This window comes from Histoplasma capsulatum, genomic scaffold (assembly GCF_000149585.1).
Source record: "Histoplasma capsulatum NAm1 scaffold_2 genomic scaffold, whole genome shotgun sequence".
In the NCBI taxonomy this organism is placed as follows: domain Eukaryota; kingdom Fungi; phylum Ascomycota; class Eurotiomycetes; order Onygenales; family Ajellomycetaceae; genus Histoplasma; species Histoplasma mississippiense.
In genome coordinates this window covers 2,807,378-2,834,583 of record NW_001813981.1, presented here as the reverse complement: position 1 = coordinate 2,834,583, position 27,206 = coordinate 2,807,378, and the positions used below count along the sequence as shown (strand labels likewise).

Below are 27,206 nucleotides of genomic sequence, written 5' to 3'. Positions count from 1 at the left end.
GGTGATCCGTCATTGGTGTGAATTTACAGCGCTGAGGAACTGTGGTAGAGTGCTTCTCAACCTCGCGGAACAGAGCAAGGTCCCTCATTTCGTGAATCAGTTTCCGATCTGGTGAACTGATAAGCATTCGTATCCCCATACATTGAATTTTTGAATTCAGATACAATATATTTGGGGCCTCGATTCTGCATTTGACGGACTTCAAAGCCTTATAATTTCGTCTTCCGTTCATGAGCGCTGTGCCGGAATTCACTCTCTAAGCGGTGGTGCAGAGAACTCCAAAACATGAATATGACAAGAACTGTCCAGGTATCAAAAGCTATATGCCAGAGGAATCGATGGTCAAAGATACTGGAGTTGATGGAGCGGTCGTGACAACTACGCCTGGTACTCATTTTGCTCTCGCCGAACTGGCATTGAAAGGTGGAAAGTATGGTATGTCGTCTGCGAGCCTACTCCCTCACATATATATATATATATATGTGTGTGTATGTGTGTGCGTGCGTGTGTATGTGCTAACCCGGCCCCTCTCCTCTCTACTTCATAGTCATCGTTGAGAAGCTGTTTACACCCACGCATCAGGAAGCAGATGAACTGGTGGCGCTATTGAAATGCTTGATCGCATCCGCTTATATCGCCACATATATATCCTTTGGCACATATTAAACTCTGACTTGGATTTCCCATTGCTCGCAGATGGGATGCTGATTTTGCTACAACCTCGAAATTGGTGAAAAATGGTGCTCTTGACCGAGTTGCTGAATTTGAAACTCATTTTGATCGCCATCCCCCTGAGATGCCCACGACTGGTAGTTGGAAAACAAAAAAAAAATTCCTGGAGGTAGGACCGTATACGATAAGGGAACCATGTTATTGATCAAGTTGTCCATTCGTTTGGTCTCCCGAAGAGAACAACTGGCTGTGTTGCTTCCCAGATGGAGAACAATGACTCCGGGTACTAATATGTTCTCACTTTGCTTCTCCACTATGATCAGATTTTAGCTACTACCAGGGGAGCGAAAGCATTTAAGATTCTGGGTTCGAGGGGACAAAGGCAGCTTCAAAAAGACATTGCTTTCCCTTCGGCCTTGCTCAACTGTCGATTGAAAGTACGAACGAAGCTAATCCAGTACCAGTAATGTCTCGACATCCGAGAAGAGCGGCTGAAAGCCGGACTTAGGCATGGAGGCCAAGGTTATGGCGAGGAACGTAATGGCAGATACGGTGAAGAGTCCAAGCTGCGACACTCCCGTGCTTGAGGCCTACCACTCGACTAATATTGTGGCGATTGAGCAAAGTTATACCTACAAAACTAACGGTACGTTGAATACTGAGGCCCAAGGCAATTCCATTGTTGAACTTCCAACATATGATGAGTTCTACCGCAAATTCGCGAAGGCGATGGCCGTTGAAAGGGTCATCCTATTGAGCGCTTGACAGGCAAGCAACATCATACGGCTTGTCAGCTCGCCAGGGAAAGTTTCAAGTTAGGTAAAACATTGAACGTTTGACTTATATTCGGTTGACGTTGCGTGGATTACTGCCTCAGGCCTGTTTGGGTAACGTACGCAGATGCACGAATACGACGGGGATTTAAACTTATCAAGGGAAGCTGGGCAAGATACCTCTTCGTGTTATTCTCGTTTCATTGCGTTACTCTGGGTAGACACATTGGTAAAATAAACTTTTTTTCGCTCCCGAATGACAGCGATCACAAATTTGGGCTCAAACTTAATGTGCTTTCGCAAAAGCGTTTACAAGTCCCGGAGCCAATGTCGTTTGATATACGAATCATGGAATGTGACATGTCAATACCCGATCTGCATCTCCCATTCATTCATCGGTTTACCACATGCATACAAAGTAAGCATTGTTTTGCCTCGACTGGGTGGCGGGAGTGATCATAGCACCACATTTTCTCAGGATACAGCCTCGAAGTGATCCATCCGTGGTCGCTCGCAGTCGCTCGATTAACTCCTACATATGCTATTAAAGCGTCATCACAAAAAGATGAAGGATAGATCATGGACGCTGCAGCTACATTCCAGCACTATTGGTGAGCCTTGACAATGAAGCTTGAAATCTGCGGCGCATTTTCTTTCTTCTCACCCCTTTTGAGAACAGATCCGTTTAATTGAATATTTGTCCATTTTCCTTTTCCAGCAATTACATTGCGCCAAAAGTTCTCTTGCACGTCTGTTCTCCAGGAAAATAGATTCGAAGCTGCAGCAATGAATAGGGGCATGAAATCGCTACTGCATCCCACGTGGATTCTGGAATAATTTGTTGATATGATTCTCTTCATTGATTCCGCCATTAATGCATGTACGTGGACAGTACAATGTGCCTTCGGGTTGATTCAGTGAAGGACAAACAGCCACGCTCTGGTAAAAAAAAAACTGGTTGGATCTCAGCCTTGTTCCCGAACGCACTCCTCCCATTCGCTTTCCTGCGTTCTGATTTAAACTGGATGGAAATGGAGACCTGATTAGCTGATAGAAAGAGATCTACAGCAACAAAGAATTGTGGCACTCTTTCTTTGCAGGATGTCCCCAGGAGAACACGACTCGGCACACTCCGATCTAGTAGGATGGCGTGACAACGCTTTACACATGAGTCTCATGAGCACTTGCGGAAAATGATTAAATTCCTTGCATTTTTCTTCTCCAAATAATCGCCAAAATGGTGCCTTACACTTTAAGGGAGGAAATATTGCTTTGGGGGGGTGGTATATGAAGATATCATGTCGTTATTAACACTCACAGGCAAATATGGTGCTGGGACAAATCCCTTCTCATCGGAACATTCACCCATGGATGAATGTCGTGCATCTTTGGTTTTGGGTCTATCGGGGTGTCTCACTGGGTTATCCATCCTTGTAGTTGTTTTGCGATGTTATTGTCGTGGCCAGATCGAGAGGCATTATTGGTATGATGACTATGTCATATTTTTTGCCACGGTGAGACTTCCGAACTACTTTCACTCCAACATACTACTATTGTTTGAGTTGGCTCACTAACAGCCTTATCTAGATATGTTCGATTATCGTCCTCGCTTGTTTCATAGGAGAGTCACACAGTGGCTTGGGATGCTATATTTTATTCCTTAGCTCCGAGGACCGCGAATACCTTGCAAAGATAGGATATATCCATGAGATATTTGGACTTCTTGGAATCCACGCGGTCAAAATATCCGTCGGCTTTTTTATACTTCGGACTATAAGCCAAGTCAATATTCGGAATTCAGCTAAAGCAATGATTGGTGAGTATTTAGGGCCTAAAGCATTATTTATCGGAATATATTACCAGCTATTGAGTTTTTCTGAGATGTTAATTAAATCTTATAAAAGCGTTTGTCCTGGCCTTCACGATCCTTACGGTCAGCGTGCTTATTTTCCAATGCGTACCAGCTACTACTCTCTGGGACTCCAGCCTGGAACCTGGTTCTCATTGCCTTTCGCTCAAATCCTACGTGACTATCGGCTTAGTCACCGATTGTATGTATGCTTCGAAGAATCCTGCGATGGTTTTCTGTGCTAATACTACAATAGCCGTTAACGCTGCAGTCGATCTTATTTTATCGACCTTACCGCTCCCTCTTTATTACACTTCTAACTCCAGCAAATATTCCCGAGTTGCATTGATTGGGATTGTTGCTCTTGCATACATGTAAGCCTTATATTGCTGTTTCGGCCTCAGTTGCCACAATCCTCGATATCTAAGGAACTCTAATTTATTGGATGTAGAGCATGCAGCGCCGCCATTACGAAAATCGTTCGTCTAGCCAATTTGCTCGCAATTTCTGATTCGTGGCGGTAAGTTTATACAATGAAAACGTGCATCCCCTATCTCCGGAGAAAAGCATCAGCTGACAGGCTATTAGTGAAAGTGATTACACCCTTTGGACTAGGTATTGCCTGCCTTGCTGCATTGTACCCCAAAACTCCTTGCTACTATTTCTCTTACAAATAACCAAGGGAAAGGTGCAACTGGACTAACTCCCGAATTCTCCTTCCAGTATCGAACTTCAAATTGGGGTCCTAGCCACTTCGCTACCAACTATAAACCCAATTCTCACAGTAATCCTTGCATCTATATATAAAACATTCAGGACTCCTAAATGGCCGACTAGCAGCCCTGACACGCACGACCACATTTCACCCAACCGCCCTATTCGAATGGGCTCACATTCCCTACGAAGACAAAGCCGATCCACCCTCGATGACTACCGTGCGAGTAGCATCACTACCCAGCACTCCGGTCCGGAACAACAGCATATCACTAGATATCCCTCGAGCCATTATAAAGTTGAAGTTAGCGCTTCGAGGAAACCTAGTTCTCAAAATGATATGAGACGAGATGCTATCCTTGCCGCTGGGCGATCAGGGTTTCCAGCCATTGTGAGAACTACTGATGTATATATACACACGGCGAGTGGGAACAAAGGTGAATATGAGGAAGATGTTGAGAACACAAGTGCAGAAATTCCGCCTGCTAACTGAGAATGGAAGCTGCTTGGTGATTAATTAACAATGTTTGAGAATGGAATGGGGCAGATTTCTGACACAAACATGCAGAGTTTCAGAGTGGGGGTGTAAGTAGCACGAAACCTCTTACAATTACATTGGTTTTTTCTTGTAAAAAATTTAGTATATGCTATCTTTAATGTATGGATTTCCGTTTGAAGATATCTGTATGCGCGTAAATATCCATGCTTTATATACCATTGTTTTGCAATTTGACCTAGCTTTGTTGTCCTGTGGATTGGAATTTATAACGCTTTCGCATCGAACTGTCCATGAAGTTATAATGCTTTCCCAATAACCAGTGGTTTAGGGCCGTTTAGATGATGAATTGACACAAAGAGAACGGCATATCAGTAAATTAGACATCTCTTGTAAATGAAATACTAGTGTGTAAATCATTCCACATCTCAGACTTTACCAGCTGGCCGGGGCCAAATCCAGACAGCAGCTGGGATCGTCTAGCAGGAATCGCGATTGATGTTTTAACTAAAAGGTCCTATTTCAACATCCACCACGGAGACTAAGCTCACCATCTAACAGTAAGATGTTAAAATAGACCTTTATTCGCAATTGCATTAGCAATGCATCCATTGGATACGTTATTTCCTTTTGATCACTGCTTCAGAATTTTTTTGTTTTGTTGATTGTGTTTTCTCAATACTGTACTGGGTATGAGACTTGACAATATACACAACTGGTTGTCTATTATTCATGGATCAAGTGGCATAACACAACCAGACCGCCCACGAGTCTTGCGATCCCTCAATGACTTCCTCGTTATGGCCAGAAAAGTTGCTTGTTCATCGAAGAACGTTGGTTGAATTTCGCGAGCAGGCAAAGTTGTAACTCGTACAGATTTCCACACTAACCTCAAAGGTCGACCCTTAATTACTCCTCATTAACCCGTAATTGATGCGCAGTAGGGTCGGGGTTCCGCAGCAACAAGCAGATATATAGAGCAAACATTTTACTAGCTGCCGTCACCGCAACCTGCACGAACACCCACACCACAAGCTCGGCAACCGTTACTGCCATTATCGACGTGAATATGAGGGTTCCAGCCACGTAATATACTCCCCAGGCAAGTTGGACGGGCCAAACTTCGTCTGCACCTTGCACCGCAGAAACGCTACCAGTCGACATAGGATCAAAGTCGCCCTTTTCTCCTCCTCTCCTCTTCGCGAACACGGCGTGTACAAACGCTGGTAAAATACCAATTATGCACCAAGTAACCGCAAACACAGGGTATACGCAGCCTAGAGAGCTACGCTTGGAAAATATTTCTACAACTGCCAGCATCCCATATGCTGTCAAGAGAAGCAGAAAGCTCGCGCCCACGCGCACGGTCGTCCAGATGCTCGAGAGCACCCCAACATTGGCGAACATCAACCCATTCAGCCAGTGCAGATATCTCTGTACTTGAGCACCGTCAAGTTCACCTACGACAGTCGGCTCGAGTCCCAGAGCTCTAACAACGACAGCAGCCGCAAACGGTAAAGGCGCGGATACGAGCGCAATTCGTCTCTCAGGCCACGCGACGTCCTTGAGAGTCAATGGGATTAAACCCATGATTAACGCGGTGGCGCCGAATTGCTGCTTGCGCGCCTCGTCGGCGGATTCAAGGGCGCAGATTGATGTCATCCAGCAGCGTTGGTTGCTGCCGCTATAGAAATAGAACCATGGTTTGAATGGAGAGTACACGATGGTTTCGGTGGCAGGGCAAGTTCTGCCATCTGTGATTTTGTCGGCCGCAGAGACGGTGAGGGTCAGGAGGAGGAGGATGGAAAGGGGGAGGATTTGGGATCGTTGGCCCATCGCAAATTTGATTATTCACCTTCCCACCCCTCAATATTTCGGCAGCTAGCCCAGAAAAATGGAAGAGTTTCGGATGGTATATTAACAATTTGCGGAGAGATTACAGGCACTGTTTCCCGCAGAAACACAAAAATGCCAGAAATGTCGGAAGCTGGGGATGCTCAACGGCTCTGCACCACGACGAGCCTCCCTTCAAAGAGAAAACTGAGGGCGCCTGTTACCCAATAGGATAGGATAGGTTAGTCTGTCTGCGTAGCTGTATTTTTAGAAAAACAAACAACTGGTTCTCATGGGGTATCGATCAATCATTCTATGCCTTGGCCCCGCTTCTTCCCTATTGAAGGCGCTTGGGGCCAAAAAAAAAAAAAAAAAAAAAAAAAAAAAAAGGGAAAGAAGGAAAGAAAGGAAAGGAAAGGATAAGAGAAAAGGGCATTCGGAGCCTAAAATATTCTGTAGACTGATTCTAGTACGCAAGACCCGAAGCTCTAATTTGCTAGCAGCTTGAGAAGGATCCCTCATCAGCATGTCTTCAAACGATGGGGTTTTGCTTCTGGAATTCTTGAACAGTTTAAGAGCCTGAAGCAGTTTGAATAGATAACTGTTTTCTTTGTTGCCAGAGGCTTCACAACGTCATGATCATCCAACACTGCTCTTGAGTATCGGCATGTGTACATCGGAGCATTTCTGTGGAATGGTCACGTTAACCCGCTGGCTTCAGCCTCATCCTGCGGGATCCCGGGATCCTTGCCAGTGTCTGCTAGTGACTTCGAATACGATTCCGTTGATAGAGTTGGTCGTTTGGCCGAGAGGTTTGCTCCTGCACAAGATGGAGGTTTCTTGCAAGGAAAAAACTCATGTTGTTAAATCACTTGTCATACAGAATCGACGTGTTCTTCATCATCCTTCAAACAACCTCTCAAAAGGATTTCCGAAGATTTGATTGGCTTAATATATGTTGCCTCTGTGTGCCGAATCAGTTCTTCGACTACGCTTAGAAATATCGTTAGTGAGAGAGAATGATTTCGGCTGCCATGAACGAATCGTTTTGACCCATTGAGATAATCGTGAGAAGCATGTGAGCTGGGCGGGGTAAATTGACGAACCTTCCACCTCCATCAAAGCAGAATTAAAATTTTTGTCTGGCCGTAACAATGCTTTCAGCTGTCGAGTCACTCGAGCGATCAGCTTGCCATGATTTTAGGAGAGTTTTATTATCCAAGTGTGCAATCTAGCGAACTATTTAAAAAAAAAAAATAATAATAATAATAAAAATAAAAATAAAATCTAAAAGATGCCATCATGCCCGCATGCATGACATGTGTATGACGCTTTCACCCTAGTGGGTGGTCTGGAGAAAATGTGTGCCTCTATGTAGTGCTGCAATGCAAAAGATATATGGAGCAGATATCGATGTTTCATTGGGGACGGGCTGGACGGAACATTTGAAACCCATCTTCTCATACCCACAGCTGTTGGCAGAATACCAATTAAATTGGCTGGGGATTCCAGTAAAGTTTACGCGCGGGGTCTCGATAGCTTTTGTTCCACAATCTGCTTTGCAAGCGTGATGTCTTACGACGAAATTTCAGATGATAAACATGCTTCTTACAAATACCTCACAACGAGTGACTCCACTTCCAGTATTGATCCATTTGACGTAGTAGAGAAACCTCATGTTACAAGCCTCATGGTTTTAGGTGGAGATGAACATTTGTATCATTATCGCAGCTGTCTAATATCACATCTCGACCCCAAAAGGGTATATGAATGGCACTCGCCCGCTGAGATACGTGAAATATAGCTCATGAGATAAAACACACATTTGGGCAAAATCATGATTCGAGTCAACCATTGCGTAACCCCATTCTTAGCTCTCCTTCAAAAAAGCTTGAATCTGGAAAAAGTTGCACAAGTCTGCACTTCAAAGGAGGTTGTGTCCCCAAGCCCAGATGGGGCCCTTGGAAGTAATTTATATTTTGATGAATCCAGAACCCTGCAAATGAACCGGTTATCCGGGACCGACAGAAGGGGCGATTAATCCGAAGGTTTCTACTATTTTCAAGCAAGATAGGGCAGCATAGTTCCTGTACTTTCGTAGCATATGCAATAACTACCTCCAAAGATTTCAAAAGCATTTCGCAAAGCGACCTCGGGAGGTTGTGATTCCGAACCAACGCCATAGTTAATCTTACTGGTAACTCAATACAGATTGGTGACACATCTTGGAACGGCACTAGCTGCCGGCGAGAATGAAATGGGGCAGAATCACGCCTTCTTCCCTGTATCCAGCAGCCATACTCCGTAGACGCCTTACTGCTTGCGGGCATCCTGATAACCGCGTGCCGAACGAGACGGCTGTAACGCTTCTGATTGGCTGATTTGAAACAAATGCTGAGTTCTCAGCCACCGTTGGGTCTTGGCAGGTACGGTGGTCGCTTCTGTCCAAGATGGCCATGATGATAAGATTTCGAGAGCGCCGACATTTAAAAAATAGATGGGTCTTTTTGCCTAGTATCATGGCCTTTTCCACAGGGTCTACTGTACCTACTGCCGTTGCACCGTGTTATCCGCGGAGAAACCGATTGTCCAACCAGGCGGAATATAAACTCCCGCTGTCGGGCCCGGCGTCCTGTGAGAAGATTTCTTTCGCCCGCTCCAATCCGTGATGTTTTGACTGTTCACCGTCAAACTCGGCATGTCGCAACCGCGAATGCCCAGGCCTGGAACTCTTGACTCAGCTCAAAGGCCTCAGCTCAGGCTTTTTCTGGTCATTTCTTCTCTCATGTTTCCCTCATCGATTCTTATATAGAAACTGCTTGGCTGCTCCCAAAGGGTTTGGTGGTCCGATTCAGGCCTCTTAGGGAATTTCAACTTTCTTTTTTCTTTTCGTTGATTTTTCCTTTATTTTGTTTTAATTTTTTTTTTTTTTTCTTCCCTAAAATTTTTCTCTCCTCTTATCTCATTTTCATCATTCTTCCACGCTTCCATTCATTCTGAGAACTAAATCTGATGCCTGTGCCCAGCCTGTACGATTGTGACCTGGATATTGACAGGCTTCTCAATCGTTATGTTCCCTATCCTCGATGGCATCTTGTGCCCCGCCCCGTGGCCCACTTCTTAGGCCATAGGACAAAACCACCAAGACAACCAGGCAATGTCCTTATCATGCTCTGGTCTGTTGTCGGTGTATTCTCTGGCCTGGCCATCGTTTCTGCAGTAACAAAACATATTCCCATTTTCCAAGAACATGGGCATTATACCATAATTAACAGCTTCGTGAGTCGACAACCCATCCGGATAACATCAAAAACTTTCATTTGTTCACTCCAAGTCCCTTTCCTATAGCCATTGTTTCAGCCAAAAGCTGGTGTCGTCTTAGTTTTGGATTTGATTTGATTCGTTCTCACTTCGGTATCCATAGTGAGTTGTTGACTGGTTTATCAACAGGGTGCTGCCGCCGTGCTTGAATACTGCTCTATTGATTCTCCACTTGCACAACCTCGAAATGCTTTTCTGGGACAAATAATCGCATCGATCATAGGGGTCGGGATCGCAAAATTGTTTGCATTGCATGCGTATGCAGAGTCTTGGTTCTGGCTTGCTGGACCGGTAGCATGTGCAGTTGCTGTTGCGGCCATGATATTCACAAAAACGATACACCCACCCGCCGGAGCCAGTGCGTTGTTGGCATCCATAGACCCGGGAACCAGACGTCTGGGATGGCTGCTGATTCCCCTTGTAATGTTAAGCGCTTCGCTCATCTTAGTCACAGCCCTGCTGCTTAACAACATCCAGAGACAATTCCCCTTGTACTGGTGGACGCCGGAAAGCCTTCGACCAGTGGAGAGGACGGAGAAAGATCTGGAAATGACATCCTCCGATGACGACGAGCGTACACCCACAGGGAGCGTGATAATAACGAGACAGTTTCCAAAACAGGACCAGATGATAATGATACGGGGTGGGCAGGTGATAATATCGGATGACCTTTTCCTTTCGCCTGAAGAAATTCAATGTTTAGATCGGTTGAGCAAACGGATATAGATGGAGAAAACAAATACAGCTAGAGCTTTCCTTTTAACAAAAAACCTATATAGAATAATAAATGTAATGATTTACGACCTTCATATTCTGGCGACCACCGCGGGGTTATCTAGGTATCTCTGACACCGCAAATAATCCAAACTCAGTCATTAGCGTAGTGAATTCAATTCTTGAGAGATAGGAAATTCATACCTACTATCCTTGGATCAAGATCAGAATGGTTGCCTGCAACTCTCAATGCCTACAACACGGTGCCACTCGAGGCCAAGGCTATGTTTTCCCCACCTCTGCATTTTCATTGTGGATCCTGGATGGGCTACAGTACCCTTCTTCGATAAACTACCTCAGCTATAGATGCCTCACGTTGTGGTTTGATTTTGCGCCATCCACCACGGCCCCTCAAAGGTGGAATAATTGACGTCAAGCTCCGGCTCCACGTGATGGGCCGTGGCGTCTTACTCAGCCCCGTCAAACTCCACTTCAACCTTGACAAAAATTTATCAACTTCAATGTCAATCAACATCATCAGTCCAACTCTCTACTTTTCTTTTAACGAGTTTCCTACCCGGTGGCCAGAAACTCTAGGCCACCTCCTCCTGTTTACCAAAAGTCGTCTATGTTTGATTTTGTGTTAAAAACTAGATTTTTCTGGGCCCTTGTTCATCCCACTATCAGGTCCTGTTTCTATCGATAAGGCCAAGACCACGCTATGTGTGCAATTCCCCTCCCAATATTTTTCCGCTACTTCGTTTTTGATATTTTCTGTCTTTTCCCAATATCGACATAGATTGTCGTATTTAAAAGAAATTTTCGTCCCGTTCCGTCGAGAATAGTTAAGCATATTCGCTAACGATACTGTCAGCTTTTTTTCTTTTCTTTTTTAAAAGAAAAATCTGGAATTATTAATACTTTGATTATAATTCAAGTACCACGCGAAGAGGAGGCAGGAAATCACAACAATGGTATCAGCGTCGAAGGCTGCACGTCAGGCCAAGCGTGCTGCGGAGGGAAAAGATGACAAAAAGAAGTCCGCCACATCGAGACTGTCGTCTAAAGTCAACTCAAAAAACGCCTCTGAAGCCTCATCGGTGAATGGGGAAGAAGAATATGTCCCCGAAGAGTCGGCAACCTCCGCAGCCAAGCTATCCGATGTCAAGAAGTTGACTTCTCAGGTAGACAAATTTGGCTTGTCGGATCGTGTGACGACTGGTGTCCTTGCATCCCTTCCCTCCAGCCGTGATGTCAAGATCAACTCCGCGTCCCTCGTGTTCCACGGCAGGGTGCTCATTACCGATACAATCCTCGAGCTTACTTATGGCCGACGATACGGCCTCTTGGGTGAAAACGGTTGCGGAAAGTCGACATTGATGAAGGCCATTGATAAGCGCGAGTTTCCTATTCCCGAACACATCGACATTTATCTATTGAATGAAGGTGCGCCTCCAAGTGATCTGGGAGCTCTTGAGTGGGTTGTCAGGGAGGCAGAGAACGAAATGAACAGGTTGGATAAATTAGCAGAGGAGATTTTGGAAAAAGAGGGACCGGAGAATCCTATCCTTGAGGACCTGTATGAGGTGTGTAATTTCGACATCACCATATACCGTCTATTTCGTTTTTCTGAGTGTGAGTGCGAATACTAACTTCTCCACTTCAGCGTATGGAAACTATGGACCCTTCAACTTTCCACACGAGAGCATCCCTTATTTTAACTGGTCTGGGGTTTAATAAAAATACCATTAAAAAGAAGACAAAGGATATGTCCGGTGGATGGAGAATGCGTGTGGCTTTGGCCAAGGCTCTTTTCGTCAAACCATCTCTACTCCTTCTCGATGACCCCACAGCCCATTTGGATCTCGAAGCTTGTGTGTGGTTGGAAGAGTACCTGAAGAAATGGGATCGCACTCTCGTCCTTGTTTCCCACAGCATGGACTTCTTGAACGGAGTTTGCACCAACATGATTGACATGCGGCAAAACAAGCTCATCTACTACGGTGGTAACTACGATGTTTACCACAAGGTTCGCCATGACCAGGAAGTCAATCAGATGAAGGCCTATCACAAGCAGCAAGAAGAAATCGCCCACATCAAGAAATTCATCGCATCCGCTGGTACATATGCTAATCTTGTCCGACAAGCTAAATCCCGCCAGAAGATCCTCGACAAAATGGAGGCAGACGGTTTTATCCAACCTGTCGTCCCAGACAAGATCTTCACATTCCGTTTCGCAGATGTCGAGAAGCTTCCGCCCCCAGTTCTCTCATTTGATGACGTCACATTCTCCTATAGCGGAAAGCCAGAAGACAACCTCTACGAGAACCTCGACTTTGGTGTGGATATGGACTCCAGAACCGCCCTTGTCGGACCAAATGGCGTTGGAAAATCAACCCTACTCCGCATCATGACAGGCAAACTCAGCCCCACCGGCGGCAGAGTCTCACGGCACACCCACTTGAAGCTTGGAATGTACAGCCAGCACTCCGCAGAGCAGCTCGACCTCAGCAAATCCGCTCTCGAATTCGTCCGTGACAGATACCCGGAGAAGAGTCAAGATTACCAATACTGGCGCCAACAGCTGGGCCGATACGGATTGAGTGGTGAAGCACAAACAGCCCTCATGGGTACTCTCTCAGAGGGCCAGAAGAGTAGAATCGTCTTCGCACTGCTCGCAATTGAGGGGCCGAACATGTTGCTTCTGGACGAACCCACAAACGGTCTCGATATACCTACCATTGATAGTCTAGCTGACGCTATCAACGCATTTAGCGGCGGTGTTATAGTTGTTTCTCACGATTTCAGGTTCGTAATTTTTTATGATTGTTTTTCCTCACCTTCAACCCTCTCGAGTCGGAACCCCCACTAATAATATTTCCCGAACCATAGACTCCTGGACAAAATAGCGAAGGACATCATGGTCTGCGAGAATAAGACAGTTCATCGATGGGACGGTTCTATCGGAGAGTACAAGAACTACCTACGAAAAAAGATGTTGTCGGCCGGACAAGTTTAGATAGATTTCTTTTCCTATTTAAGTTGGGATTTGTCTCTTTCATAGCTGGTGGTTATCATCTATCACTTACTGGCTCTGGCTTTTAGCATTTACAAAACGACCCTGTTATTATTTGCGGAATATTGGCCAAGCATCACATGGGAAAAGGGGCTCAATTGTTTTTCCTTCTTAAAACTACATTGAGCCAAAGGAAAATCCACGGTACTCTTTGTTTCAAGTTAATTTTGCCAGCTTTCTTGCTGTATATGTTCCAGCACCACCACCACACTGGGCATACTTTGTTTTCATCCTTTCTTTCCCTCTTACCCTTCTGTTTATTCTATAAACGAAGAAGAAAAAAACAACACAATATTTCAAGAGGAATAAAAAAACAAATATATTCGTACTTCGTTTTACTCATGCCTAGTTACTGCTATTCTGACCCACGTATTTGTGAATGATTACAGTAAACAGGAACTCACCAAACTACTACCATGTGCTGTACAAACTGTTTACACAAGTATATCAGAATCCAAGCCAGCCAGCCGGCCCCAGGGCTTACATAGATAAGGCAACGGAGGTAGTTAATTAATTATTTAAAACAGGTAGCTATCAGGGAGCATTTCATCATAACTATATTATTATCCCCGGGAGGCCCGCATACGAACAAAAGGCAAAATCTTGAAATAAATCCCCCTCTACAATTTCTTTTCAATTTAATTGCGGCAGCACCCTGCTTTTATTTACCCTGCCCTTTATTTTAATTTTCCGCCCCAGCAAATATATAAGAAATCAAAGGGGTCTCATCGTCATAGGAGGAAATGTGTATATTCTGGTAAATTTGATCGTAGCATCTAACACATACAAGATGAATTTGACTTGACTATCTTGACCTTTTGAAACGCACACCAGCTGCTTTCGACTACACATGTGTTGTACCTCTCTCGGTTGATGTTGTTTACATCGTACGGAAGAGTCGGGACAACCCTACTGAGAGCCGGAATGGGGCGCATGAATATCATATGCGGATCCCGAAATAGGTGCGTAGCAGGTATCGAAGTCTGGATCCGTTCCTAATGAGCTGTAATTTTCCACCCCGGGGATAGTTGTATTCAAGAATTTGTGGAAGGGGTCCAAAAAGCATTCATTCCACCAGGGCCAACAATACCAGTACCGCCATCTCTGCGGGCGCTAATCCCGATTACCCCCGCTCCAGGTAGTAACGCATTGCTTCAATCCGTTTCCGCCTTTTTCTTCCTATGTTCCACCAAATCTCCCCCGAAAAGCCTCGCCCCTTCCTGCTGAAATCTCTCCCTCTCCAGCTTCCGCTTCTTCGCCGCTCGCTGCAGTTCCGCTTCATCATCATCACCTGCAGCACCAGCGCCAGCGCCAACTTCAGCTGCGGCAGCAGGTGTCCCTGTCCCAGTCCCAGTTCCTTTCACGGCAGCAGCAGAGGAACCCTCACGCTTCGCGGCGCGGTTTAAATTTCGCAAGTCAATCTTCTCCGGATTCTGGCAGTGGTATAGTTTTCTGCCGATGCGTTTGAGGTTTTTCATAGTGGCGGGTGCGGTTGATGGCATATGGTTCGTCTGGTAGGTGGAGAGGATCGTGGAGCAGGAATTGAGGATGAGGGAGAGTTTGGTGCGGAGGACTGAGAAGACGTCTTTTGAGGGCTGTGATTGTGATTGCGATTGTGATTGTGAGGTGGTGGACGGTAATGGGATGAGTTTTGTGTCGATGTAGAATTCCGCGATCGGCCTATCGGCCAGGAGGAAAGCGGAGAGCCATATTTGAGATGGTGTGTAGAGAAAATATACATCCGTCAATTGTGCTGCGGACCGGAGGATTTCGCGAGTGTTATGATGTGCCTTGGCGATGCGGGAGGTAATGGACCCACTACCACCTGGTTTCTTCTGGTCTGGATATTCCGCCGCCGCCAGGGTAAGAGGAGGCGGCGGCGGAAGCGATTGGATTGCCTGTTGCAGACCGGCTGCTGTTTGCTCAGGGTGGTGTGGGCCCGGAGCGCCATCCCCTCGCGCAATGGCGTTTAGTTCCATGATTCCACCTTCTAAGCTGCGGAACGGGTGGCGGACGTCAAAGGTAAAGCGAAGTCCCTGTGTAAGGAGAAATTCGGGCGCGATGATATCCTCCGGCGTAGCGTTTGGGATGTGTTCTGCAAATGAGCGTAGGGACATGTAGTAGTTTTCTGTCTTTGTAGCGAGGAAGAGAGCGCAGGGCATAATGGACTTGGGGTGATAGGTCATGGGGGAGTTGGTAAGGTAGAAGCGGCGGAGGTATTGGATCGCAGTAGCCTTTCATACGCAACTCATTAACAGCTAATTCATGGCCAAAAGAAATATCGCGCTTCCTGAGTAGGCTTCTCCCCAATCCATCGAGTTGTTGAAACAGTGATAACACAACTATATCATTTGTAAAACATAACATACCCTAACAACCGTCGGCAACGGCGGCTTATACTCATCGCCCAACTCCATCGTCTTCTCGCAATAATACCTCACCAACTCCAGCTCCTCCTCCACCGTCAAGCATTCAATCTCCTTATCCTTCTCCTTCTCTGTTGTCTGCTCACCACTGCCTATCGTCGCCTCTGCAGTTTTTCCATCATCAGCATCACCGGTCGCGTTTGGGGTACCGCTACTGGATCTAGCACCTGTGGCTGCGGGCTGCTGCGATCGCGCATCATTTTTAGCACGCCGTATCGCATCTTTAACACGTTCGCTGGCAACGGTATTGGAATTGGCCCGTATTAAGCAGAGGGATTCTTTGGTGAAGGACCAGAGGCGATACTGCGATGATGTTCGGTAGATCTCGTCTTCGAGCATGGTAGTGGGAAGGAGGGGAGACGCGGTTTTGGTGGTTGTTTTATTTCATGACAATGCTTCTAGCATGATTGATATATAACATGCAGAAAAATCGGCTTTGGGCTTTGATGGAGGTAGTTATTGGTATACCTTTTTTTGGTGGGAAAGTGAGGTTGAGAGCTTCAAATTTGAGGTTACCGATCCATGGCTGATGTCACTGCCCTGAACTAACTCAAAAGAAACTTAGTTGTGAGTACCAACGCCAGAGCATGCCTACAACCGGATAATGCTTACGAACGTGGTTTTATTGAAAAAATATATACCCCTGACCAAAAGTACTCATTTCACCAATTAATTAATTAATCGAAAAATCGAAATCAAATCAGCTCAAACCAATAAACACAAAGAAGTGAACGTAAGTAATAACAAAAATTTCCACAATAGGGAGATGCGAGAGACTCTTTCAGTTTCCTTGCTCCAAACAAACAATAACATGAAGAAAAGAAAAGAGGCCATAGGAAAATAGACTTTGAGAGGAAAAAAAGAAAAGTTAGAAGCAAAGGGAAACAGATCATTCGCCAGGCACCATACGCTTCCCCCCTCCTCCATCAATATGCTCCAGGATGTGTCATATTTAAAATATGATTTGGAGGAGAGGGATGTAATAACAAGAGGCAATAATAGTCGAAAGGAAATAACAAAACAACAGGAAAATTGGCGGAAGTCAGTAATAAAAAAACATGCGTAGAACGGAGGGCTCTCAAGAACACCAATCAAGAAAAAGCAAGCAAAAAAAAAAAAAAAAAAAAAAAAAAAAAAAAAAAAAAGAGATTTAAACATAGGAACTTGAGGGCTGTGTGGAACGGATTGCTCTCCCCTCCCAAAAAAAAGAGATTTCCCCACATAGATTTTCAAATGCAACATGCAAAATAACAAGGTTGGGTGTGTATTTGTGTTAAGAAGAAAAAGAGGTAAAATAATAAGAGCATCCCTTCATGGCTCCCCAAGCAAACGTGCGGTAACATCACCCATATATGCTTCTTCCAATTCGTAATCCTCGCCGTCCATCCGATCAATGCCAACATACTTGAAAGCCGATACTACTCGTGACACGTCGAATCCCATATGACAGAATCGATCGACGAGGTCCTTGTTGTAGCCGTCGTACCTGTAGTTAATGTGGTTAATACATAAAATCCTTTGGCGGAGAGCTTAAAAGAAAGAAATATAAAATAAATAGGTAGAAGCTTGCTAGAAAAAGAAATGAAGGGAGTAAGAGATCGGAAAGGGGCGCCCATACGCAGCCAATTGCTCTTTTTCCTCCTCTTCCTTCGACTTCAGTTGCTGTTTACGGATGGATTCATCAGTGGCGCCGCCGCTACTTTCGCCCAGTTGCCGTTTGGGGGCGCCTGCATGCTGAACAGCCCACTGTCGGGCAACCCGCTCGAACTCCTTCGGGTTTCGCATGAGCATGTTGGCCACCTCCGCATCTTGAGGGTCTTTAGGTTCGGGTGTGCTGAGGAGGGACTGGAGGGAGAGCAGAGCAGACTTGATGGTCAGGACGGGAGACCAGGCGGTAGAGAGAGTGTCGAGGCAAATGGCACCCTATGACATGACATGACCATGAAAATATGCCTTAGCACAAAAATCCTTACTATTTCTCCAACGTGAGGGTTTTGAAGGTGCGTACGGTTCCCTCCGGGGTATGTTGCACTCATGACTCACAGTTTGACTACTGATATTCGGATGCCAGACTTTGGTTATAAATTTCATCACAGGCGGGCGGAAAGGGTATTCGGAGGGTATCTTGATATCAACATAATAGGTTCCTTCCTCGTAGGGAGTTCCGGGGGGCCCTCGAAAGGAGCCTCTCAAATGTGTCAAATCATCTCCGCCCCCAACCGGATCAGCCAAGATTTGCGAGTGCTGGTCTGCATGGATATCTGCGAGCTCCTTGGCGATACGGCGGGTACGGTTCGATGTCATGGTGAAATGAGAGGGATATCTGGTTCTTTCAAAAAAAGGGTTTTTTTTTAAAAAAATTTTCTTTTGGTGTATTTGTGGTGGTTCTTTAAGATCCTTTCGTGTTTTGGAGCAGTTCGGTGTTCTAGAGGATGCTTATGGGTTGGTCGAGAACCCTAAAACGCTGTGACCAAGGGCAAGAGAGACGGGCTGATTGACTTCCTCTGGATAAATAACTTGGAAGCCCCGGGGTATCAGTTATCAAAAGCATATAAGTAAATCAATGAAAACCGAGATAGGGGTGTAGGTTCAAAGGAGTGTGAAGTTTAGAAGAGCTGATAGGGGCCGAGACTTTCAGGTAGTCAAGGAAGCGACGTGCGGGGATATATATATAAATTTATACGGTCTTCATTTGGTGGCTAGAAGAGAGCTAACCAGACATACCAGGTTTTCAGTAACTAACATATAAGCGGAACTAACGCATAAGCGGCTTGGTTGGAGGGCCAATGCGAAAGAGAGGTTCGGAACAGCAACTCGGGGTGATATCAAATAAGAAGAACTGGAAGCTCACTCAAAGCCAGGAGTAAAGTGAGTCAGGGATCCACCTGGGCTGGGAGGAGCGAAGTGAAGCGAGGCGATGCGATGACAGGGGAGGCGGGACTTGTAGACACAAAGAAGGGGAATGCTGGAGCGCAGAGATGCCAGACTGAGTTGGATGCTTTTAGGATAGACGCTTGAGAGAAGAAGGTGGCGAGGATGGCCAAACTGAGAGGAGTCGTTGAAAGTTCGAAGAAGAAGAAGAAGAAGAAGAGGAGGAGGAAGAAGAATGGGAAGAAGAAGAGGCAGAAGTGGTTTGGGGTAAGAATGCCGGGCGTTGGCTTTTCGTGGTGACAGGCAGCGGCTCATAAGGCTAGTTCACGATTGGCTTTTGTCGGCCCAACACCCGATTACATGACCCGTATTGCTTGTATTGCTGGGCAAGGGTGCAGCCATACAGACATCATTCTTTAATTAGAAAGCCCATCATCATCTAGTAGCTATGGCTTGAATCAGAGGAAATATATACAATAATACCCACCACCACCACCATCACCACAACAGAAAGACCTCCGTTCATGAGACGCAACACGCTGGGCAGCTACACATAGGATGAAATGACAGCCTTCGTTGTCGATCGATTGGATGCCACGGAAGATGGTTCTTGACCATCTTTTGGGAGCGGGAGGGAAACTAGACCGTTGATGCCTTGCCGTGGAAGAATGATAGGGCAGAGGGCCTGATCGGCATTGACTGGCTGCTGCACTACTGCGTATGCAGTAGATTGATCTGATTACACGGTAAATATAGTTGTTCTTTACCTGGAAGTATCCATCATCTGGTACGGACTCGTGAAAGCAGACATGGAGCTGGACATGGCTGTTGAGAGATACGTAAGATACATAGATATGTCACACACTGCATCGCATTCCACGCCATTCCATCGCCTCTGTATGTACAGAATACTCCGTAAGAGTATCAAGTATCACCGGACGGACACCAAAGTTATCCGTCCTGACGTGGTTGGGAGCGTCTGTGCGTCTCGGCTGCAGGGCCCAGACCCAAACAGGCAATGTCCACCTGCAAGATCCAAGGATCACATGATCGATATTGCTTGGCACCCGCATGGATGCTGGACGCTGACTAAACTAGCTAGCTTTGCCAGCTCCCAAGGAAACCGAACCTCAAGAAATACAACTGCGCTCAAACAACCCCTAATTCCTTCTCCTGCCTCCCTCCTCCTTATCCGTATTCAGGTGCTTGTCCATACTGCCTGTACCTCGAGGGATACGTCTTCACGAATTCAGCCTGCTTTTTCCCCGTTTCTCCGTTCATCGTCCTCTCTTCAACCCAGAAGGGAGAAAGAATCTACTCCTTGCCGCGTTCTAACCTCTCCAACCTAAGCTTACCACAATGGTCTGTTGGCTAGTCTCGTCATTTCATAGCTTCAGCCAATCTGGATTTTCCAGTACTCTTGATACTGACGTGGGGATTTCTGCAGGGAAATCAACAATCAAATATGGGCGGTGGTGGTCCGGGTGATGGCCAGGATGAGAAGGACAAGAAGGTACAGTTTTCTCTCGCATACCCGCAACAGAAGCAACCTCCCATTCTCCCACTTTCTCATTTGCCTACTACTTCCTCCGCAGTGATCTACTTATACTAACTGCTACCGCCGGAATAGAAGGAAAAGCCAAAGTATGAACCTCCTCCACAGCCCACCACCAGAATCGGCCGGAGGAAGCGTAAGCAGGCCGGCCCTAACGCTTCAGCAAAACTCCCTGCCATCTACCCAACTTCCCGCTGCAAACTGAAATACCTCCGCATGCAACGCATCCACGACCATCTACTACTCGAAGAGGAATATGTCGAGAACCAGGAGCGCATTCGCAAGACAAAGGTTCATTCATCCTTATCTCCCTCAACCAGTGATGATTTCGAGACCACGGATCGAAATGCAGACGAGCGAAGTCGCGTCGATGACATGCGCGGAAGCCCCATGGGTGTAGGTAATCTGGAAGAGATGATCGATGATGACCACGCTATCGTCTCTACCGCGACGGGGCCCGAGTATTACGTCTCGATCATGTCCTTTGTCGACAAGGACCTCCTGGAACCGGGTGCGAGCATCCTGCTGCATCACAAGTCCGTCTCCGTCGTCGGCGTTTTAACCGATGACGCGGACCCGTTGGTCTCCGTCATGAAACTGGACAAGGCACCCACGGAATCCTATGCAGATATTGGCGGGCTGGAGTCGCAGATCCAGGAAGTTCGAGAAGCGGTCGAACTGCCTCTTCTCCATCCAGAACTCTACGAAGAAATGGGCATTAAACCGCCCAAGGGCGTCATTCTCTACGGAGGTCCGGGAACGGGGAAGACACTACTAGCCAAAGCCGTCGCCAACCAGACAAGCGCCACATTCCTAAGAATCGTCGGCAGTGAGTTGATACAGAAATACTTGGGTGACGGGCCTCGATTAGTCCGCCAGATTTTCCAGGTGGCTGCCGAACATGCCCCGTCCATCGTCTTCATCGATGAAATCGATGCAATAGGAACAAAGCGATATGAGTCTACGTCAGGCGGCGAGCGGGAGGTGCAACGGACCATGTTGGAGCTACTCAATCAGCTTGACGGCTTCGACGATCGTGGCGACGTCAAGGTGATCATGGCCACGAATAAGATTGAATCTCTCGACCCCGCCCTGATCCGCCCAGGCCGTATCGATCGAAAGATCTTGTTTGAGAATCCGGATCGTAAGTTCTTTTCTTTCTCTATCCCCCCCCATTTTTATAGTGCCCTCTCCGGCCAACCGTATGTTTCACTAACCCAATCCCACCAACTCCCCCTCTCACGCATACAGAAAACACCAAGAAAAAAATATTCACCTTGCACACCTCTAAAATGTCACTGGGGCGATGACGTGGATCTGGACGAGTTCATCAATCAAAAGGACGACCTTTCCGGCGCGGATATTAATGTCATTATGCTCCGAGGCAGGTTCTAATGGCGCTGCTCGAGCGACGGATGCTTGTGCAGATGGCTGATTTTCCGCACAGCGAGGAACGGGTCTGAAGACAAAGAGCGAGGGCGAAACCGGAGGGGTTGTATCTGTAGTTGACTTGGTTAGGCTAATATGTTTGAGGCGTGGATGGACCCATCCCGTCTTTTTTTTATCCGTCATTATTCCCTGACATCTTCCAATGTCTATTACTACAGACAAACCAAGAGATGGTATGATATTGGTGTGATTATGGCGGGGAGGGGAATGGGGATGAAAATGGTTTTAGATATTTAAATGCATAAATACTTGGGATTTCCCCCATTTTACCCGGTTTATTCTATCTTCCCCCCCCCCCTTTTTCCCCCCTAGAAAGGGCTGCTTGACTGCATGTCCTTTGTCTTCATATGTTGCTATGAGCATACCTCGACTGAAGGAGACCTTAGAGTAAGCCACAAAGGAAAATAAAGCCCTTCGAGGCAGTATTTTGTCTTCTTTTTCCCTTTACAACAGAAATTTATATGAGAATGCCCAATTTTCTTTAACTATATATCGAAAAGAAAAAGAAATCGCAATCCCGAGAATGCGATATATGGTGAGAGAGGTTTTGAGAATGTTTCTTCATGCACTTGAAGAATGGCAAGTATCTATATATTTTATCCCGTTGGAGCTTTCCAGATATCCATGCATGATGTGGATGTGATAGTTACTGGGCAAAGCGCCCTGGCTAGAATGGAGGCAAAATGGTATTCAGGGATAATACGGAAGTTTGCCTCCCATGAACAAATCTTCATGCATGCATATACATAGATGAGCAACAGTCAGAACTAGTTGTGAGACTACAATATGCGCAGTTTCGATAGTAAAGCAATCGGGGTCGTGGGTGCCACCCACACAACTAGTTAGAGGACGGAGATGTGACATAGACACTGAACTGATGGCATCCATTCAGACCTTCAAATTCAAGATTGATCTTGAATTAGGGGAATCATGGCGCAGCTCGGGTAATCAGACTTGTGCCAAAGGGTGCAAGAGATCTCAGTCTCACCAGAAGGTGAATCTACAGTTTGGATTTTGACGGCAACAGAGGCATTTTTAAATCACTGATCGCGCGTGATCCAGGTCGTGTACAGCTTCATATACCGGGCCTGAAAACATATTCCCAATGCATATCGTGTGGTAGCCGCCGGGCTGATATCTTTCCCGCGCATCCACATCCTTGATAATCCATGCCCATACTTGGCGGATGGGGCGCGTTGAACCGAGCACATAGCTGTATTGAGCATTCAAAACTGCCTAGGAAAATATCAGTATAAGGCGGCTTCGAAGTGTGGATGACTGGGGGTCTCCTTTGATATAACGACATGGAAGAAATGTGCGGTCTCATTCTGCGGAACTCTGTTGCAACACCTTATACAGAAGGGGAGGATATGCAAAACCCTGCATTCTTCAAGCGCGCGACTCGATCTCCAAAATAGCAGTCGTCCGCGTTTAATTTAACTGGATCTCCGATATTTTTCGGCCCTTGGGGCAGGTATTTTCGGGCTAGCAACTCATGTTTGAAGCTACTGTCTGACTGGTGATATGAAACATCCCATGGAGAGTTGACGATGTTCTCATCCCACAATGTCACAACAACAATTCATCAATCACAGCTCATGAACTGCCTTTTGCTTGGCCCTAGCGGGAACATTGAACTGTTTTCTCATCGCAGACTCAAAATATCAAGAGAGGTTTTGAATATGCGTGACATGCGTAAATGTGAAAGAGAATTGGCCCAGCTGGCTTTCTCAAGCCAGCATTTCTTCTTACGCAGGATATCTATCCATTTCAGAAGAAGTGGGGACCAGCGGGAACGAGAAATGTTCCCTCGTTCTTGCGGGTATAAATCAGCAGGCATCTCCAGCAATCCTCAAGCGGATCCCGCTCGTGCGTCTACTTCAAGCTGACAATCCATTTAACAAAGCAGGCCTATGGTTTGCGTTGAATCGGCGACTCCGGGTAAGGTGTCCACTATATGAGCACGAGTAATGCTCATCAGGTACGGCACCCACATCAATTATCCAATCAATGAAAACTTGCTAATGAGGAAGCATATTTGAAGCGGTAGCGGTATCCACGATGACACCGAACGCTCAAGGGCCATTGATTAAAGATCCCAAGGGATTGCACACATCCCTATGTCACCAGGAACAGCTCAGCAATTGGTTTTTAATTAATTAATCCACGAAGCGCTGGGAATATTATATATTATATCCATGGGTAATCGTAGCTTACTATCTGCCTATAAACGAGGTTCTAGGCAGCTTGGTTCGTATTCAAATTCTCAAAATCCGCCGAAGATATTGTATCGTTGCAATTGCCACAGCGGGGTGTCAATATCAAAAGTTCGGTTCTGCTTGAATCGCTCAGTAGGGTTCGAAGTCTAAAAAACCATATCTGCGGGCCTCGGCCCGCTGCATCCTTTCTCTCAGGTCCTCGGGTTTGTTTTGCGGGGCAACCAACCCAGTTCCCCGGTTTATATACAGAATACATCTGTACTGTTTGTTTAAAAGCTAATTGCTCCTCGGCCTGATAGGATGGTGAAGGTGGTGCAGTGTGTCCCAGGAGTTCACAAACGCGAGCAATCCCCACATATGCTTGCCGGCCCCTCGGCTGTTGGATATGATAGGTCCCCCTAGCCTTGCTTTTCCCTCTGGTTTTCGTTCAATTCAATTCAACCATGTTGCGACGAATTTGGCGTAGACGACGCCACAGTCGTGATCGGGCCCCCACACCACACCTCGAAATTTGTATAAACTGTCGGTCTCCGTCTTGATGTTTACGTCGGTTGGTTGTTCCACTTTTTCGTCATAAACTCCACCGGCTTTGTTCCTTCCTTTAAGATTATAGTACTGCTTGCTCTGTCAAACAGTTTCAATTTCGAGTGTTCAGAGCTTCCCGCGAAAATACGCATAGTTTTTATTCTTGTGTTATTAGCGCCTGCGAAGCGTCTACCATTCTTTTATTCTTATTCTTGAAAATCGGATATTTCAAACAAGACAAGAACTTGCGGTTTCCCGCAGCCTTGCAAATATGGAATATTTCAAGCCAGAACAATACGCAAACCTGCCGTCCAATGATATACTCTCGTGGATTTTTGATAATCCGTCGTATGACCAAGACAGACCGGTGAGGGGGCCCCTAAACCTCCGATTTTGCAGTGGCTTCTCTTGTTTGCGTTGAACTGAAAAGACAACTTCAAGTATTGTTCACTTACACGCATATCTTCTAGGTCTACATAGATGCTAAAGACCCTTCTAACTCGATTTCATGCAATCAAGCGAGAAAGATTATCCGCCAGCTTATTGCTGGGCTGAGGGCTGCTGGATTCGAAAAGGGCGATTGCCTCAATATACACTCCTTTAATGATGTGTGTGGCGGCCATCTCCAAATACCTCTCTAACACACTCCAGACAATTCCATTAAAACCAAAAAAAAAAAAAAAAAAAAAAAAGGGGGGGGGGGAATAAAGAACTCAATATGAATACGAAATTGATACTTTTTTATATTACTTTACATTTCCATACTAACAGCTACAACAGATCTATTATTCTATGATCTTTCTCGCCACTATCGGCGCAGGCGGTGTTTTCGCAGGCACTAAATCCCAGGCTAACACGCAATTCGAGCTTACACATCATATCAAGACCGCGAAAGTATCATTCTTGATTTCAGAGCCGGAAATCCTGGACAACCTCGTTGCTGCTGCAAATGACGCCAAGGTCCCAGCGTCGAACATTTGGGTTTTCAATACACAAGGTCGACCCTTGCCGCCTGGCCATAAATCATGGACCGAGCTTCTAAAGCACGGTGAGGCGGATTGGGTTCGTTTCAATGACCCCGAAACCTGCAAGAACACGGCAGCTGCCCGGCTGTTCAGCAGTGGGACAACGGGTCTGCCGAAAGCGGCCAATATTAGCCACCAGAATTTCATCGCACAACATACCGTGGTGGATGAATACAGGACGGCTAAGTATCAGGTACGTTACGTTATTGCCTTGATTGTTTACAACAACGACGGGAAACAAAATTCACTCGTGGAAAGAATATCAGAAAATCGATACGTCTGTATATATAATAAATTAATTAGATTTCCCGTGTCATAGCGCTTCCATGTTTCCATGCCGCGGCTGTGCCATCAACCCACGTCGGCGCTCTTAAGGCCGGCCATACGTTGTATATCATGCGTCGCTTTGAGCTATTGCCATTCCTTGAAGCAGCTGACAAATATAACATTACTGACGTCAGTACTGTTCCCCCCATGGCTGTCGCTATCGTGAAATCACCCTATGCGAATGCCTCGTACTTGAAAAAGACGAGGAACGGCGCTGTGGGCGCTGCGCCGTTGGACAAGGGTGTCCAATCTGCGTTTAGATCTATCATGGGCCCCGGAGCGACTTACACACAGGTCTGGGGCATGACTGAGACGACTTGCATTGCTACCATGTTCTGTTATCCTGAAAATGACGATACCGGGTCTGTGGGGCGGCCCGTGGCATCTCTTGAAATGAAGTGAGTTTTCGACACGTGCCCCCCTATTTTGCACTCTTATTTTACATTAGCTAATAGACATCGACTAGATTAATCAACGACGAGGGCAAAAATATCTCCGCCTACGGCGTGCGTGGCGAAATCTGCGTGCGCGGCCCCACGGTCATCAAAGGCTATTTCGAAAACCCCACCGCGAACGCTCAATCTTTCGACGGCGAATGGTTCAAGACCGGGGACATCGGCTACTGTGACGAGAAGACGAAGAAATGGTACATCATCGACCGGAAGAAAGAACTGATTAAAGTCCGTGGGTTCCAAGTCGCTCCGCCAGAGCTTGAAGCCGTACTGCTTTCGCACCCGTTGATCATGGACGCGGCTGTTATTGGTGTGTCGTTTAAAGGGGGCGAGAAGGAGAAAACTGAACACCCGCGCGCTTATGTCGTGCGTCAGCCTGGCCCAGCCAGTCAGAAGTTGACAGAAAAGGAGCTGCAGGAGTTTGCGGGGGCGAAGCTGGCTAGGTACAAGTATTTGACTGGTGGTGTGAAGTTTGTCAGTTCGATTCCCAAGAATGCGAGTGGGAAGATTTTGAAGAGGCTGCTCCGGGAGGAGGCGAAGAAGGAAATTGAGCAGGGGCTAGTTGCGAAATTGTAATTCTGGCAAAGTCGGGGAGGTTGGTGTTAATTCCCACGTGTGTTCTTCATTACAACTAATACTGAGATGTCAATGTGCCTTCTCTGAATTTCTTTCCCAATAACTGTCGATATTCTCATTTATCAATGGCGTTTGATTGGATCCGGGGTAGAGCGTATGAATTGTGCAAAATGCGTCCCTTGGGAGTCACATAGCCGTATCAGCCTGTTGATTTTTGAAGGTGGAGAGCGAACATCAATGAGCTACTCGCAACAAGCCAAGCGGCCGACTAAACAAATTCACACAAGGACGACGTAGATCCTCAGAGTAACATCTGCGCGCTTTCAGTTCTTC

At 46.3% G+C, this 27,206-nt stretch overlaps 10 protein-coding genes across 10 annotated transcripts; 6 read left to right on the top strand and 4 right to left on the bottom strand.

Annotated features, from left to right (window-relative positions):
* Window positions 1-338: 338 nt before the first annotated feature.
* On the top strand, window positions 339-666 carry HCAG_02909 (predicted protein; the record flags this gene model as incomplete). Its single annotated transcript, XM_001542688.1, has 2 exons — window positions 339-435; window positions 548-666. 2 exons carry the CDS (start codon window positions 339-341, stop codon window positions 664-666), a joined length of 216 nt encoding a protein of 71 aa, XP_001542738.1.
* A 455-nt stretch (window positions 667-1,121) lies between these two features.
* HCAG_02908 (predicted protein) lies at window positions 1,122-2,874 on the bottom strand (the record flags this gene model as incomplete). Its single annotated transcript, XM_001542687.1, has 5 exons — window positions 1,122-1,262; window positions 1,318-1,422; window positions 1,861-1,977; window positions 2,433-2,456; window positions 2,764-2,874. The coding sequence occupies 5 exons, from the start codon at window positions 2,872-2,874 to the stop codon at window positions 1,122-1,124; spliced, it is 498 nt and encodes a 165-aa protein (XP_001542737.1).
* A 380-nt stretch (window positions 2,875-3,254) lies between these two features.
* HCAG_02907 (predicted protein) lies at window positions 3,255-4,501 on the top strand (the record flags this gene model as incomplete). Its single annotated transcript, XM_001542686.1, has 6 exons — window positions 3,255-3,261; window positions 3,350-3,496; window positions 3,551-3,668; window positions 3,746-3,814; window positions 3,883-3,909; window positions 4,111-4,501. The coding sequence occupies 6 exons, from the start codon at window positions 3,255-3,257 to the stop codon at window positions 4,499-4,501; spliced, it is 759 nt and encodes a 252-aa protein (XP_001542736.1).
* Window positions 4,502-5,413: 912 nt separating this feature from the next.
* Window positions 5,414-6,340, bottom strand: HCAG_02906 (predicted protein; the record flags this gene model as incomplete). Its single annotated transcript, XM_001542685.1, has 1 exon — window positions 5,414-6,340. The coding sequence occupies one exon, from the start codon at window positions 6,338-6,340 to the stop codon at window positions 5,414-5,416; it is 927 nt and encodes a 308-aa protein (XP_001542735.1).
* Window positions 6,341-9,349: 3,009 nt separating this feature from the next.
* HCAG_02905 (predicted protein) lies at window positions 9,350-10,497 on the top strand (the record flags this gene model as incomplete). Its single annotated transcript, XM_001542684.1, has 4 exons — window positions 9,350-9,616; window positions 9,788-10,016; window positions 10,107-10,309; window positions 10,438-10,497. 4 exons carry the CDS (start codon window positions 9,350-9,352, stop codon window positions 10,495-10,497), a joined length of 759 nt encoding a protein of 252 aa, XP_001542734.1.
* Window positions 10,498-11,343: 846 nt separating this feature from the next.
* On the top strand, window positions 11,344-13,391 carry HCAG_02904 (ATP-binding cassette sub-family F member 2; the record flags this gene model as incomplete). The annotated part of the gene is made up of 3 exons (XM_001542683.1): window positions 11,344-11,958; window positions 12,039-13,180; window positions 13,265-13,391. The coding sequence occupies 3 exons, from the start codon at window positions 11,344-11,346 to the stop codon at window positions 13,389-13,391; spliced, it is 1,884 nt and encodes a 627-aa protein (XP_001542733.1).
* A 1,211-nt stretch (window positions 13,392-14,602) lies between these two features.
* On the bottom strand, window positions 14,603-16,213 carry HCAG_02903 (conserved hypothetical protein; the record flags this gene model as incomplete). The annotated part of the gene is made up of 2 exons (XM_001542682.1): window positions 14,603-15,682; window positions 15,818-16,213. 2 exons carry the CDS (start codon window positions 16,211-16,213, stop codon window positions 14,603-14,605), a joined length of 1,476 nt encoding a protein of 491 aa, XP_001542732.1.
* Window positions 16,214-17,185: 972 nt separating this feature from the next.
* HCAG_02902 (hypothetical protein) lies at window positions 17,186-18,178 on the bottom strand (the record flags this gene model as incomplete). The annotated part of the gene is made up of 3 exons (XM_001542681.1): window positions 17,186-17,360; window positions 17,493-17,797; window positions 17,918-18,178. The coding sequence occupies 3 exons, from the start codon at window positions 18,176-18,178 to the stop codon at window positions 17,186-17,188; spliced, it is 741 nt and encodes a 246-aa protein (XP_001542731.1).
* A 2,032-nt stretch (window positions 18,179-20,210) lies between these two features.
* HCAG_02901 (26S protease regulatory subunit 4) lies at window positions 20,211-21,735 on the top strand (the record flags this gene model as incomplete). Its single annotated transcript, XM_001542680.1, has 3 exons — window positions 20,211-20,258; window positions 20,376-21,444; window positions 21,689-21,735. 3 exons carry the CDS (start codon window positions 20,211-20,213, stop codon window positions 21,733-21,735), a joined length of 1,164 nt encoding a protein of 387 aa, XP_001542730.1.
* A 3,029-nt stretch (window positions 21,736-24,764) lies between these two features.
* Window positions 24,765-26,873, top strand: HCAG_02900 (hypothetical protein; the record flags this gene model as incomplete). The annotated part of the gene is made up of 5 exons (XM_001542679.1): window positions 24,765-24,860; window positions 25,033-25,101; window positions 25,274-25,711; window positions 25,822-26,243; window positions 26,312-26,873. 5 exons carry the CDS (start codon window positions 24,765-24,767, stop codon window positions 26,871-26,873), a joined length of 1,587 nt encoding a protein of 528 aa, XP_001542729.1.
* Window positions 26,874-27,206: the final 333 nt, after the last annotated feature.